At 41.1% G+C, this 13,584-nt stretch overlaps 1 protein-coding gene across 1 annotated transcript in view; it reads right to left on the minus strand.

Moving 5' to 3' along the window:
• The window catches only part of stard5 (StAR related lipid transfer domain containing 5), a 28,399-nt gene that overhangs the window by 8,371 nt on the left and 6,444 nt on the right, over positions 1–13,584 (minus strand). The window contains exons 2-4 of the mRNA XM_072381127.1: positions 9,396–9,445; positions 8,250–8,382; positions 7,738–7,855 (exon numbers count right to left, since the gene is read on the minus strand). Of these exons, the coding sequence (XP_072237228.1) occupies positions 7,738–7,855; positions 8,250–8,382; positions 9,396–9,445 (301 nt within the window). The remainder of the gene's footprint in view (positions 1–7,737; positions 7,856–8,249; positions 8,383–9,395; positions 9,446–13,584) is intronic.

Genomic DNA, 13,584 nt, shown 5'->3' on the forward strand with positions numbered 1-13,584 from the left:
CTGGGAAACATGATCCAATATCCAAAAGCTCATGTCGGGAGCAGGATGTGAAAGCACAACTGTTTTGACCAAACAGACCTGAGATGAGCAAGAAAAACACTGCAAAATAGCAAAAACTGGGGAGACACTGGGCCTTGCGATCTACTCGCACCACCATCTTGTAGGAAATCCATGCAATTCTTTGTACATGAGGCCACAGGTTCTGGGGGATGATTGTGTTGAATGCTGAGCTGAAGTCCAGAAACAACAGTCGCACGTGGGTGTTGTTCTTCTCCAGTGATTGTACACTCAGGTGAGCTTGAGTGTAGAGGACACAGCATCCTTAATGGAACGGTTGCGGCGGTAAGCAAACTGGAACGATGTGGTCCTCCACCAGCCTATCGAAGCACTTCATCGTGATGAAATCGATGAAATGATCGTGAGTGTGACGGGGTGGTAATCATTGAGAGATGAAACTGTGGGTTTTTTGGGCACTGGCATTATGGTGGCAGTCTTGAAACTGGATAGGATGACAGCATGGGTCAGCAAGGTGTTGAATAGGTCCGTGAGCCAGCTGGTCAGCATAGTCTTTAAGCACCAGTCCCAATATATTATCGGGGCCCGCTGGCTTCTTTTGCTTTGACTTCTCTTAGCGTCCTCATCTGTCTCAAGTGTGAGGACCTGTTCATCTAGGTGAGGTGTGGATTTTCTTGCAGGGGTGCTGTTGAGTGTTTCAAACCAACCAAAGTAGTTATTGAGGCATTGAGGAAGTCTGTGTTGTCCTCACAGGGTAAAGGAGCAGCCTTGTAGTATGTCATGGTCTGGATGCCTTGCCACATACGACTGGTGTTCGTCGGGTCGCGGAAGAATGTCTGGATTTTTTGACTATAGGCACGCCTTACCATTCTGATGGCACGGTTCATGTTGGCTCTGGCAGATCCGAGTGCTCTGTCCCCGGACTTGAACACTGCATTTTGTACCCTCAGCCTTGCATGTACCTCATCCAGGGTTTCTGATTTGCCCGTGTGGTGATGATCTTGGTGACAGAGACATCCTCCATGCATTACTGGATGTATGCAGACACGGATTCAGCATACTCCTCAACATTGATGTGTTGGTTTTCAGTTGCTACTTTCTTGAACATGTCCCAGTCCTTGCACTCAAAACAGTCCTGTAGTGCTGACACGGATCCCTCAGGCTAGACCTTCACCTGCTTCATAGTGGGTTTTCCTCTGGTGAGCAGGGGCCTGTATGCAGGAATTAGCATTACAGAGAGATGGTCTGATGAGTCAAGCTGGGGGCAGGGGGCTGCCTTAAATGCAGGATGTGTTGTTTGTAAGTCACTGATGGAGCACACTCAGAACCTCATTGGTGTTAGCACTGGGGGGGATGTAAACAGCAGTGATGATGATGGTGGTAAATTCCCTGGACAGATAGAAGGGTCTGCATTTTGTGGTCAGAAACTCAATGTCCGGAAACAGCAGTGACTTGAGACCACCTTGGCATTATTACTCCAGCTGTTGTTACTGTAAATGCAAACACCACCAGCCCCTGAATTTGCCATTGAGAGCGCAGGTCCTGTCCAACCGGAAAGTTGTCAGCCCCTCCATGCTAATGCTGTTTAGCATGGAGTTTAGCCATGTCTCAGTCAGAATTAAGGCACAGCACATGTTAACTACCAAACTAGCCGGTGTAGATGTGTTATTTGCTGTTAAATGTCCAATCTTCTCAGGAGCCATTGCAGCCGTAGCTGAGCAGGGTGACGCCATCTCCATATGTACCTCTTTGGTCCAGAGTCAGTGGGTCTGCCTGGTTCCATTTCCTTGTTATCTTTCACCTGTACAAATAGGTCTGAAAGATTACCAAGGAACAAAACAGAGACATTCAAAAACAAATTATAACCCAGGATTTTTCACAGCTTACTATTTATGTCTTTCCAAAGGGGTTTTATCTTTACCACATATGGTTGACCATTGGGGGGATGATTAATTAATTTTTTTTTTTTTTAAAGTATTACATTTTTCCAATTAAATTTTTCCATAAGAATTCCCTCCACTTAAGTAAGACTTTGTGTGATTGTTCTTCTCTACAATCTTCTTTGGACATTTCAATATTTAGTTCTTGTTCCCATTTTTCTTTTATATATATATATTCAGTTGAGTGACTGTTATTTACTGATAATGCATAATAAAATGTTGATATGAGTCTTAATGACTTTCCTTCATATGCTTTATGACTTTTGTATTTTTTGACCATTCTATTCCATATTTTCAATTATTTAATTGACTTATTTAATGTTCTTTCCATTTTGCTTCATAGTTTGGTTTACACCAGAGGTAAATGCATCTCAGTTGTGCTGAGATATAATATACTTCCGGTTTTGGACAAAACATTGGGCCTCATGCAAGAACCTTTCGTACGAACAGATTTGTTCTTAAGTCGTGCGTACGAGTTATTTAAGAGAATTTGTGCTTTCACCAATGTTTTCATATTTTAAAGTTTTCTTTCAGGTACGAACAGAATTTACAAGTGATCTAGACCTGTAGTAGCAGTTTTGTAAAATAGTCAAGATTCAAGATTGCTTGACAAATGGATTGTACATTTAATTACTTTGAAGCAATCATAGATAAATATATATATTATACCCCATAATTATGCTGAACTTATCCTTTTCTAAAGTATGCACTAATAGAAGGTTAAGTTGACTGTATATAATAAGGTGCCCTGTAATGGACTGGTGACCTGTCCAGGGTGTACCCCGCCTCTCGCCTGATGACCGTTGGAGCGCAATAAGCTGAAGGCCTGATGTGTCTCGATACGGGGGGGACCGCCCCATCAAAGTGCCATCATGATGAAGCAACTGATTGCACAGCTTTGATTGCCTGCTCGAGCGCCTACCCATGGAGAGACTTCTTTTTTTTTTTTTTAAACCATTTATTCTTTATTTCGGTGACATTACGAACTACAGGTGACATTGGTGGTAAGGTGTGGGAGGAATTTAGCAAGGCCATGGAAAGGAATTTTTGAATGGCCTCAAGGATGTTCTGATAAGCCATTCTGCAAATTGGAAAGGGAAAGCAGGGCTATATTCACATTGTACTTGACATAGGTCATGAAATGCTGACCCGAACTAAGGATGTCATTGAGCCGTGTCAGGAGCACTTTGAGGGTTCCTTAATCCGGCCAGCACGAAGAAGCAGAGTATGAGGACTTGGGAGAAGACTTGCCAATCACCTTGGCAGGCATTGTCGAGGTAGTTAAAAAGCTTTCCAGTGGTAGCGCACCGTGGACGGTTGAGATTTACATTCAGTCACACTGCAATTTTGTTCAAAGCAGGAGGAGCTTATTCATTTCAACAAATATGTGCACATTCCTGAACAGGATGATACTGATCGATCTCTAAACACCCACTGGTGTCACTATGAGCAGCACTTTCAAACTAAAACTTCCACAGAGAACATTTTTGTTATTTTACTTACCTACTTAAGTGCTGAAATGTAGGATGAACAAGAAATGCAGGGAGTGATATAATAAGCCACACAGGGAGCAATCAAATAGTTTATTCAAATAATGTAAGCCTACCATTAATAGTTATTTTATTTTCCCCCCAAAAAGTATTTTTTAAACTGAGAATTTGTAAATTAATAGATTTTTATATGAACTCTCATACAGCATTTCCACTGAACTCCACGGCCCTGTACCATACTGTCATTAAGTGCTCCTTAATAAGCTCACCAGGGCTGTTACAAAAGTTTCAGTCCACAGGTCATAAAATCTCATGCAGTGGTTGATCATCTTTTAAGAGAACCATGATATCAGGTCAATTTAATCTAATTTGGGATAAGAATATACAGTTTTTTCTTGATTAAGGTGTGCTATCATTTTTTAACATGTGGAGTGCAATATGGAAAAATATGATGCAGGATGTAATCCATGAGCGAGTGAATAATGAAGGTTTAGAGAAGGTTAAATAAAGGAGAGCTGATCTAATGCTGATTTAATTAATTTTCTGACCACTTGGACTTTTTCTCTACTTCCCTGCACTTTCTTCCCTCCCACACTGTCAAACCTTCTACATTCATTATGACATCATCACTTTGGTCCAATGGTCTTCCTGCTTCCTTCCTCACCCAGCCAATCAGCCTTTTTCCCCATCCTTTTTAAATCTCACTTCTGTTGTCATTCTCCATCTGGAACCATCATTGTGCATCCTATCTCCTTCCTAAGTCCACTTGCACAACATGGAGCCTCAACAGAAGCCAACCACCAGTGTTTAGCCTTTTCTATCATCCACCATGTCATGCCTTGATATAGCACCCGAGTCTAACCAACAAACTTGATTCCAATTCTTTGTAAACCAATTTTTTTTCTTAACTATTGTACACCAATACATTTGTCAACTTTTAATTTAAGCTCTCCTCAATTAATTCAATCTCAGTACTTCAGACTGCATCACATGTAATCAAATGTCAGAAACAGGGTTTAATGTGACAGTGAAACGTTAGTGCTCTTATTAGTGTATGCATATAGAGATCATATCATTTCTTGATTTTATTTCTCTGTTTGCCCTCTGTAAAAACAGATCTCCCCTTACTTAACAGCTGGGTTAGATTACAAATGTCATACATTCAGATATACTTTCTTTGTTTTTCTAAATTTTTCATAATTTCCCTCTTAATTATATTTTGTTGTGTTTTAGAAAATCAAATGCTTTCTGGATAAGTACAAAGTAATTACAACTAGCAGAACTGATTGCCAAAGTTACAAAAGTAACACTCAAGATGTAAGGAAGCAATCTGACAATAATACTACTAGCTGCTAGCTATTCTTGATAACATGCGCTCCAACCACTTCTGAATAGGCGTGACTTGAGAACACTCCACTTGACTGCTCAAGTCCAAATGCAGTCGTGACATTCCCAAAATCTTCAAATGCATGGTTTTAAAACATAATATCTCAATGCAACTATACTACTTGTAGAACTAGTATCTGCCAAACAAATGGGGTATTATTTTAACCAAAGCTGAGATGACAGTGTTTGTGCCCAAAGGCATTGCAGCAAAGTTTTTGAGGACAACGAATTAAGGTTTCAGGAAACCCTGGTGAAGAGAACCACTCACCAAAGCCATAAAGACACTAATCATGGTGGTAAACCAGAAGAAGGTCATGTCCTAATTGGTGCAGTGGTGATGTTAGCTCCTCTTGATTTTTTGTCATTCTTTTACCACCACAACACTACATACACATGTAATGTTAATGGACTTTATTGCTGTTTTTGTTCTTTTCTTTAATGTTGTTTTATTTCTATTTTCTTTTTCTTTTCTTGATCATCATTTAAAATCCATTATTACCAAGTACTTGCTCAAAGGGAATTATTTAAGAACCTTTATTGAATGTTCTGATCATTAGGGAGACTACTAAAACCTTTCTTCAAAGAATGCACCCTCCACCATATTGAGATGATCTTGAGTGGCACTAAAATGTATTGCTCACTCTCCATCTCACTATCAAGTTTCATTAAACTAAAATCTCAAACAATCGAGCAAGTTAAGACCAGTTCACATTGCAAGTCATAATAAATGTCATACACAAAGCCGAAACAGACTTTTTTTTTATTCCCTTCAACCTATTCAACATGTTAAATTTGCTCTGGGTCTGCCAGTTGGCTCATTCAGTGTAGCAAATGTTTTCTTAATTGTTTCGTTGCTATGCGCCCGTCTAATCAGCGGCAAGTCTGAGTCGCTCTGAGATTTTCATGGAGATTTTTCGCTGTTTGTATTTTTTTAGATTATTTATTTATTTATTTTTTTGGACAATGTGCACTGCTACAAGTAGAGCAGCATACAATAGAAAAGGACCGTTGGCCCTGTCAATTACTGGACACGGAAAAAGATTATTATGACTGAGCTGAGGAAGCTGTACCGTGGACACACAGCTTAGTCTAAGTTAAAGGCAAAGAGGCTAACAGGAGATGGAGGTACAAGCCTTTTCTGCCCTCGGTGCTGATGGGAAATGCTAACTCGCTGCCAAACAAGGGTAACAAGCTGGAGGTGCTTGTTTAGAACCAACGGCTGTACAGGGAGAGCAGTTTAATCTGTCTGTCTTCAGTCTTGGATGAACAACAACACATCGGACTCATGTGTGGACATACCTGTCTTCACATCCTATTTTTTAAAATCAGAGATGGCTTAATCTCCACAATGTGACGGTTAAGGAGACGGTATGCTGTCCAGACATTGAACTGCTGTCACGGAAGGCTGTAAGTGTGTCCAAGGCTTCTGAGGGACTGTGCTGGCCAACTCAGCCTCAGAGGCTCTTCAATATGAGCCTTCAGATGGAAAAAGTACCAGTGCTGTGGAAGGCTTCCTGTCTCATACCGGTGCCCAAATTGGGGCGACCGGTGGAGCTTAATGACTACAGACCGGTGGCTTTGACATCTCACATAATTATTGAGACTTCTTAGTGGAAGTCTGTACATGCTGCATCAGGCATTTCTTATCTAGACATGCATGGTGCATATGTAGGAATCATGTTCTTTGACTTCTCCAGTGCCTTCAACAGCATACAGCCTCCCATACTGAAAGACAGGCTTCTAGGTATGGGTGTGGCCCCCTCCCTGACATCGTGGATTACAGACTATTTGACTGCCAGACCACAGTATGTCAGGATGGAGAGATGTGTTGCTTCACAGGGCACTGTTTTAGCTCTTTTTCTTTTCACCCTCTACACATTGGACTTCAGATACAACTCAGAGTCCTGCCACATGCAGAAGTATTCTGATGATATGGCTGTTGTGGCATGTGTGCACGGTGGACTGGAGAAGGAGTACAGGGACCTTGTGAAGTCCTTTACTGACTGGACCAAAAAGAACCGTCTTCTCCTAAACGCCACCAAGACAAAGGAGCTGGTGGTGGATTTCAAGAGATCTAAAACACCATGCCAGTCAGTTTGCATCCATGGAGGGGAGAAAGCGACTGTGCAGTCCTACAAATACCTGGGGGTGGTGCTGGATAATAAACTGGAGTGGTCTGCCAACAAAGATACGGTGTACAGGATTGGACATAGCCACCTCTGCTTCCTGAGGCCGTTCAGGTCCTTCAATGTCTGCAGTGACATGATGTGCATGTATGTTACATCACACTATCATTAAGAGTGCACTGTTCTATGCTGTTGTCTGCTGGGGGAGTTGCACTACAGACAAAAACTGTAGGCACCTGGACAAACAGGTGAAAAAGGCCAGTTCTGTTGTAGGCAGAAGGCTGGACCCTCTCAGTGCTGTGGTGGAGCAACGGATGAGGATGAAATGAATTCTGTGTTGGAGAATAATAAACATCCTCTCCACAGCATCCTGGCAGGACAGAGGAGCAGCTGCAGTGAGAGACTCATCTCACTGCGCTGCAGGACTGAGAGGTTCAGGAGGTCCTTTGTCCCCACAGCCATAAGGCTTTTTAATAGTGACTGCTGACATGTTCTTCTCACATTTATTATTTATTTATTATTATTATTATTTTTATTCTAATATGCAATCATTGTAAATATTTTAATTGAGCTACATGAAAATTTGTATTTCCCCCATGGGGGATGAAAAAAGTATTTTCTATTCTATTCTAAATCAACTCTATATTAATGTGGTGTTAGATGTGTTATTTTTCAATGCATGAAGCTTAACTATAAACACAGTTCAGTTTTGTGTATAAAACCAGAGAAAATGTTTTAAAAAAAAGTAAGAGAAAAGAGAAAATAAGAAAAATTACGCACCATTTGATGAAATGGTGCCATCTTCATATTGCTTTACTAAAATAACATCTACAAAGTCTCGTGGAGCTATGATACCCATAGCTGCTGATGGCGTGACAGTTCGGCAGATAGAGATGTCCTGCACAAGATTAGGAGACAAACAATACACTCAAAACTGATTTGAACAAATAAAAGCAAAAAATGTACAAGACCTCTGCTATCATATGAATGCATTTAAAGCTGCAACAGGTAAAAGTGGACCTTGACATAAAAAAATCCAACACGACCATTTCCAAGTGACAGATTGAGTTTGTGTAATTAGTCCAATTTCATGATGTCGACTTTATTAGCATTTTATTCTCAATTTATTCTCTAGGTCAAAGTTTCCAAACAAGTCCGTTAACATTTGGAGTTGCCCAATTATTAAAAAAAACATCTGTTGCAGCTCTAAATGTAATCTGTGCAGTTTGTAGTAAACCAAACAAAAATCTACCTTAAAACTGTTGGGATAAAATACTTGGTTATATACTAACCTGTGTTATCTGTTCCAGAAGCTCAAACTTTTTGACATTGTTGTCCCATTTGACTCTGAGTCCGTTGGGCACTGGTTTCAGACATTCCCATACTTTCTCAGGACTGCCGATGACAAGCCCCTCCCCCTTATAACTGCCAAAGTCAATCAGATGACAGCAAACAGTCAGGAGAGCAGATTTTTGAGGCATGACTCTGCTGCAAATTAGATTTTGTATGTTCTTAGACCAAAAAACATGCGGTAATGGGTGACAATTAACAGTCATCGTTTAAAGTTTTCAGGGAGTTTTGGGGATATGTTCATTCATAAAGCTAGATTTCTCCAGTTGACACATAACTAAATCATAATCCTAAAAATGTTTATATTTTACAGGAAATCATTAATATTTTAACGTAGAACGAAGACAAAAAAAAAGTCTATAATTTGTTCGAATGATATGTGTCCAGTTTTGTCATATTCAGATGACCAGTTGGTTTGTCCTAAACCAAGTGTGATGTACAATTTCTGATATTTTCTAATCAGTCACTGCTACAGTGGCATTTGACAGGCAGGAATTCTTAGGCCATCTGCTTTCATATCAACACCAAACTCTTCATTGAATCGTTCATTCACTCTTCATTTTGATAATGATCTCATTTTATTGATATCAAGTGCAGTAGTTTGCATTTTGATCTTATTCATACATCTAAGAAGGTGTTCTAACAGTACCAGCAAGTGGCAGCTGATAACATTTTCAAAATATGTAAAAAGTAAAGTACCATAACAACAAACTCCTTGTCACAACTTCATTCATGTCAAATATCTTACTGGGACAATACTTTTCACCCGATCAATGTAGTGACCTCAGAACGGTCCTCCTTTTCATGGACAGCGACTTCTATCGTTCTTGTATTTCATTGTTTTTCCACATTTTTCATTGTCTAGCTCAAAGATGTAAATTATCATGAAAGTTTTTGTTTGACTTTTCATTGGCTGCTTCCTGCCTCATGTCCTTCCCCATCTGTCTTCCACATTGCTCATTCATGGAGTGTGGCAAGCCTTGTGTTTAGCTTTAGTGTTTGTCTAATATCAACTAGTCAAATATTTCATAACCGTGTGCATTATTTCAAAAGTAGATGTGAACGAAAAAGAGATTGAGATTCCTTACACATTCCCATGGAACTCAGATGAGGGGCGCCAAGACACAACCACATCATTCTGCCAAAGAAAACAGAAAATTTACTTTGAGGTGAGTAACATATCTCTTTGTATAAAAGAATAACCCTTTGTTATCCTCTCAGGAAAACTAAAGGCCAGTATTAGTTAGGGCCTGGACAAGTTAATGTTTGACCATTACAGCATTGCTACTTGTTAGACCTTGTAGAGTACATTTAATGAAAATCACTTGCTGTGCTTTATTGTAAATATGTACATAACGCCAAAATAACACAAAACTGTCCCTTGTTTGTGGCCACCTCAATCTGAAAATATGTCATTCCGTGATCTCTTAGGATCTCCAGGGTGTTCTGAGCTAGGATGTGCAGGGTGTTCTCAGATTCTACTCTGAGCTGTCACAGGACCAGCTCAGAGTAGAATCATCCTTCCCCAAATCCTTATTTCCATCCACAACTTCATATCATGATGCATTCACTAAACCTGAATTATTTTTTTTTTTAACTCTTTTACACACAAAACATTTCTCGTTAAATCGTTTATATGATGATGTTCAATTTCTAATAGCTGGAAATTTGAAAATATCATTTGCCATTACAAAAAACATTTGTGAAATGATGCCCATACAAGCACCAGTTCCTAAAGTTAGCCTCTAAAAATGTAAACAAAACACATGAATAAAACAACTGTGAAGCCCAGGGTCTATGAAGCACTGCGATATCTACCAAAGCATGTAACAGACATTTCATTTAGATCTCTGGAAAGTCTGTGAACATGTGGACAAAAATAACATATAATGTTGCAATTATCTTTCTTTTTTCTGTTCATTGTCACTATAGGCTTTCATTGGGTTTGGCTATTACTGCTAGCAGGAGTGACCTGTATAGTTCTGTGTTGTAGCAGACATGAAAAAAACCTCTGACTAAGCACACTCCATTGTTCTAACACTGTCTTAAGTAGTCTTAAGTTGAGCAGTGTTTTTTTTTTTTTTTAATACTCATCAACTTGTAAAACATTCCTCTTTTTACAGGCCAAGGGGCTCCAGAGCAGTCCCCAGCATAGTCTCTGGCTCTGATGTTGCTGCCCCAACAGATGCTGCTAAGTATATTACACTCTCCACCATAGGCCTATAGAAGACATACAACCTCTTGGTACAGACACTGAAGGACTGAAGTTTCTTAAGAAACTTGGGTTTCTTAAGGCCAGCACGTAGGTGCTGATGCATGCTTTTATCTCTTCTCGTTTAGATTACTGTAATGACCTGGTCTCTGGTCTTCCAAAAAAAAAAAAAAAAAAAGAGTATTTTTAATCTACAGTTAGTCCAGAATTCAGCTGCATATGTGCTGACGAGGACCAGAGGGCGGGAGCACATTACACCAGTTTTAAAATCACTCCACTGGCTCCCCGTACGCTTCAGGATCAATTTCACTCGTTCTTTTACTCGTTTTTAGATGTCTTAACGATCTTGGGCCTTCTTATTTATCGGACTTACTTTTATCATATCAACCCTCACGGACCCCAAGGTCTTCCAGCACTGGCCTTTTGACCATACCACGTGTTCGATCTATAACACAAGGTGAGGCGGCTTTTAGTTATTATGGCCCCCCAACTGTGGAGCAGCCTGCCGGAGAACCTCAGGGCCGCAGAGACTGTTGATGTTTTTAAAAAGAGGTTCAAGACTCACCTTTTTAAATCAGGCTTTTATTTGAGTTTATTGATTTTCTTTATTCCTTTTGTTCAAACTTTTTTTGTTCCAAACTATTTTAGTTATACATTTTTAACTCCATGTTTTAGTTAGACAATTTAACTATATGAGCTGAAAAGCATCTCTTTTGTTAATTTTACACCTTTTTATCTTATTTTACTGCTTTAGTGTTTCCGTTTTTAGCTCCAGTGTTTCCTCATGGGGGCCTACCACACTGGGAGCTGCTTTTGGTCCACTGACGGGGTGCTGTCCTGTGGACTGCTCTGGCCCAGGTGGCTGGAGGACTCTGCACCTTGGTGTGGGGCCTCTTGTCTGCCCGGGTCGGGACCGTGTCTGCGGCGGCGCTCCCTGTGGTCGTGGGCCAGGAGACCTCTCAGTCAGTGCGGTTACATGCAGGCCATCGGATCGGATAAATGGCTAAATTACAATAAGAGTTATTCAGCTCATGTAGACAGCTTAATCTGGCAAGAAATCGAATCGGATCGGGTTACTTGCGATCGAATTAAGACCCCGGGATAACTCGATCCAAATGCCCACTGAACGTGCACGTTCTGCGTTCTGATCAAGATTTTTTCCCGCGATCGTCAACCGTAAGTAGGAGACGATATTCCTGTTGTTGTCTTAGGAAAGAAAGAAACAACGCGATGGAGAATGCTCCGTTGTGCATCGTCTGTTCCATAACCAACTCATCACAGATGGAGAGGGACGCAGCTTCATCTCGCTCTGCGTTCTCCATCTTTCTGAATGCCTGAGTTTGTTGCTGTTGGTGGTGAAGACGTCAACAGGAAGTGGCTCTATTAGCGATAGCTGAAATGGGGACAGCGCCACCTATGGTACCGGGGTATGACACGCTTTGTGCCAGTGAGTCCATTCATTCACCGCCATATATTCAAGGATAATTACCCTCAGATAAGGAGCAGAACCCAACTGTAGCTGTAATCCAGTTAATCTCATCATGTAAATCCACTGAGTGTGGTCGGCCCCCCCAAGGTGGCTCTTTCCTTGCCTTAGGTCGGGGTCCCGGCCATGTCTCTGTCTGATAGGTGTAGTGGGTCTGAGCTTGTGTGTTTGTGTGTGCGTGCGTGTGTGTTGATCTCTGTGTCTTTCTGGGCGTTCACAAATGTTAAATCACCTCTCTAACCAATTTTCTTCTTGTTTCATCAACCGGGCAGTGCAGCCGTCTCTTGATGATTCTGATGTCAAGTCATTAGTTGACACTTTCAACCTGCACTGTTCATCTATTTTCGATTATATTGCTCCTGTAAAATCTCGCTCTGTCGCCACCGTAAACCCGAATCCTTGGATGAATGAGGACATCTGTTGTTTGAAACGTAGTTGTCGGCGTGCAGAGCGCCTGTGGAAATCCAAGGGTGTTCTAGTCCACCGAATTTATTTTAAAGAACTTTTAACTGAATTTAACTCAAGGGTAAAGGCTGCCAGGGCTTCTTATTTTACAGACCTTATTTCCTCCAATAAGAGGAATCCTAATGTTGTCTTTGACACTATCCACAACCTTGTCTCCTCCCAGTTGCCTGTTGCTCCTTTGTTCTCTGAGGACTGTAATAACTTTTTGTCGTTTTTTCTTGACAAAGTTGCCAGCATCAGCCCTTCTACTGCCCTCCCCCCCCCCCCATATAAGCGGCAGCCAATACTTGATCATTTTGTGCCCATCTCCCCGTTACAGTTAACTGAGCTAGTGAGTGGTATGAAAACCTCCCCCAGCCCATTAGATGTATTACCCACATCATTACTGAAAAAAGGCCTGCTAGTTGGTCCTGCTCTGCTCAATATTGTTAACTGCTCACTGGTCTCTGGTTGTTTCCCCTCTTATTGTAAACAGGCCATTGTTCAACCAATTCTTAAAAAGCCCAACCTGGATCTGTCTTCTCCACAAAACTTTAGGCCCATTTCTAAGTTGCTTTTTGTGTCAAAGATCCTGGAAAAGCTGTGGCTTATCAGCTCCTCTCTGCTCTGAATGAGAATAGGATCTTTGACAAATTCCAGTCCAGTTATTGTCAGAGGCATTCAATTGAAGCAGCTCTTCTTAGATCTAACGACATCATGATGGCGTCTGACACCGGTAAATGTATTGTTCTTATGCTGCTCGACCTCAGTGCAGCATTTGACTCTGTGGATCATGGCATCCTTACTGACAGGCTTAGGGACCATGATGGTATCTCAGGCAGGGCCCTTGACTGGTTTGCTTCGTACCTCTCTGGCAGAACCTTCTCAGTAGCTGTTGGCCCGTTTATTTCTTCGTCCGCTCCCCTATCATGTGGAGTGCCCCAGGGCTCGGTTTTAGGTCCTATTTAATTTGTTTTGTACATGCTGCCTCTTGTTGAAATCATAAGTCAGTTCCAGGGCATCTCTTATCACATGTACCCTGATGACATTCAGCTACAGTTTTCTTTTAACCCCAACAGAATCGATGAACGTCTGAATGTGCTGCATGATTGTTTGTCAGCTATTAAGGTCTGGC

Source organism: Leuresthes tenuis, unplaced genomic scaffold, assembly GCF_036924035.1.
Source record: "Leuresthes tenuis unplaced genomic scaffold, fLeuTen1.0.hap1 SCAF_2, whole genome shotgun sequence".
Lineage (NCBI taxonomy): Eukaryota > Metazoa > Chordata > Actinopteri > Atheriniformes > Atherinopsidae > Leuresthes > Leuresthes tenuis.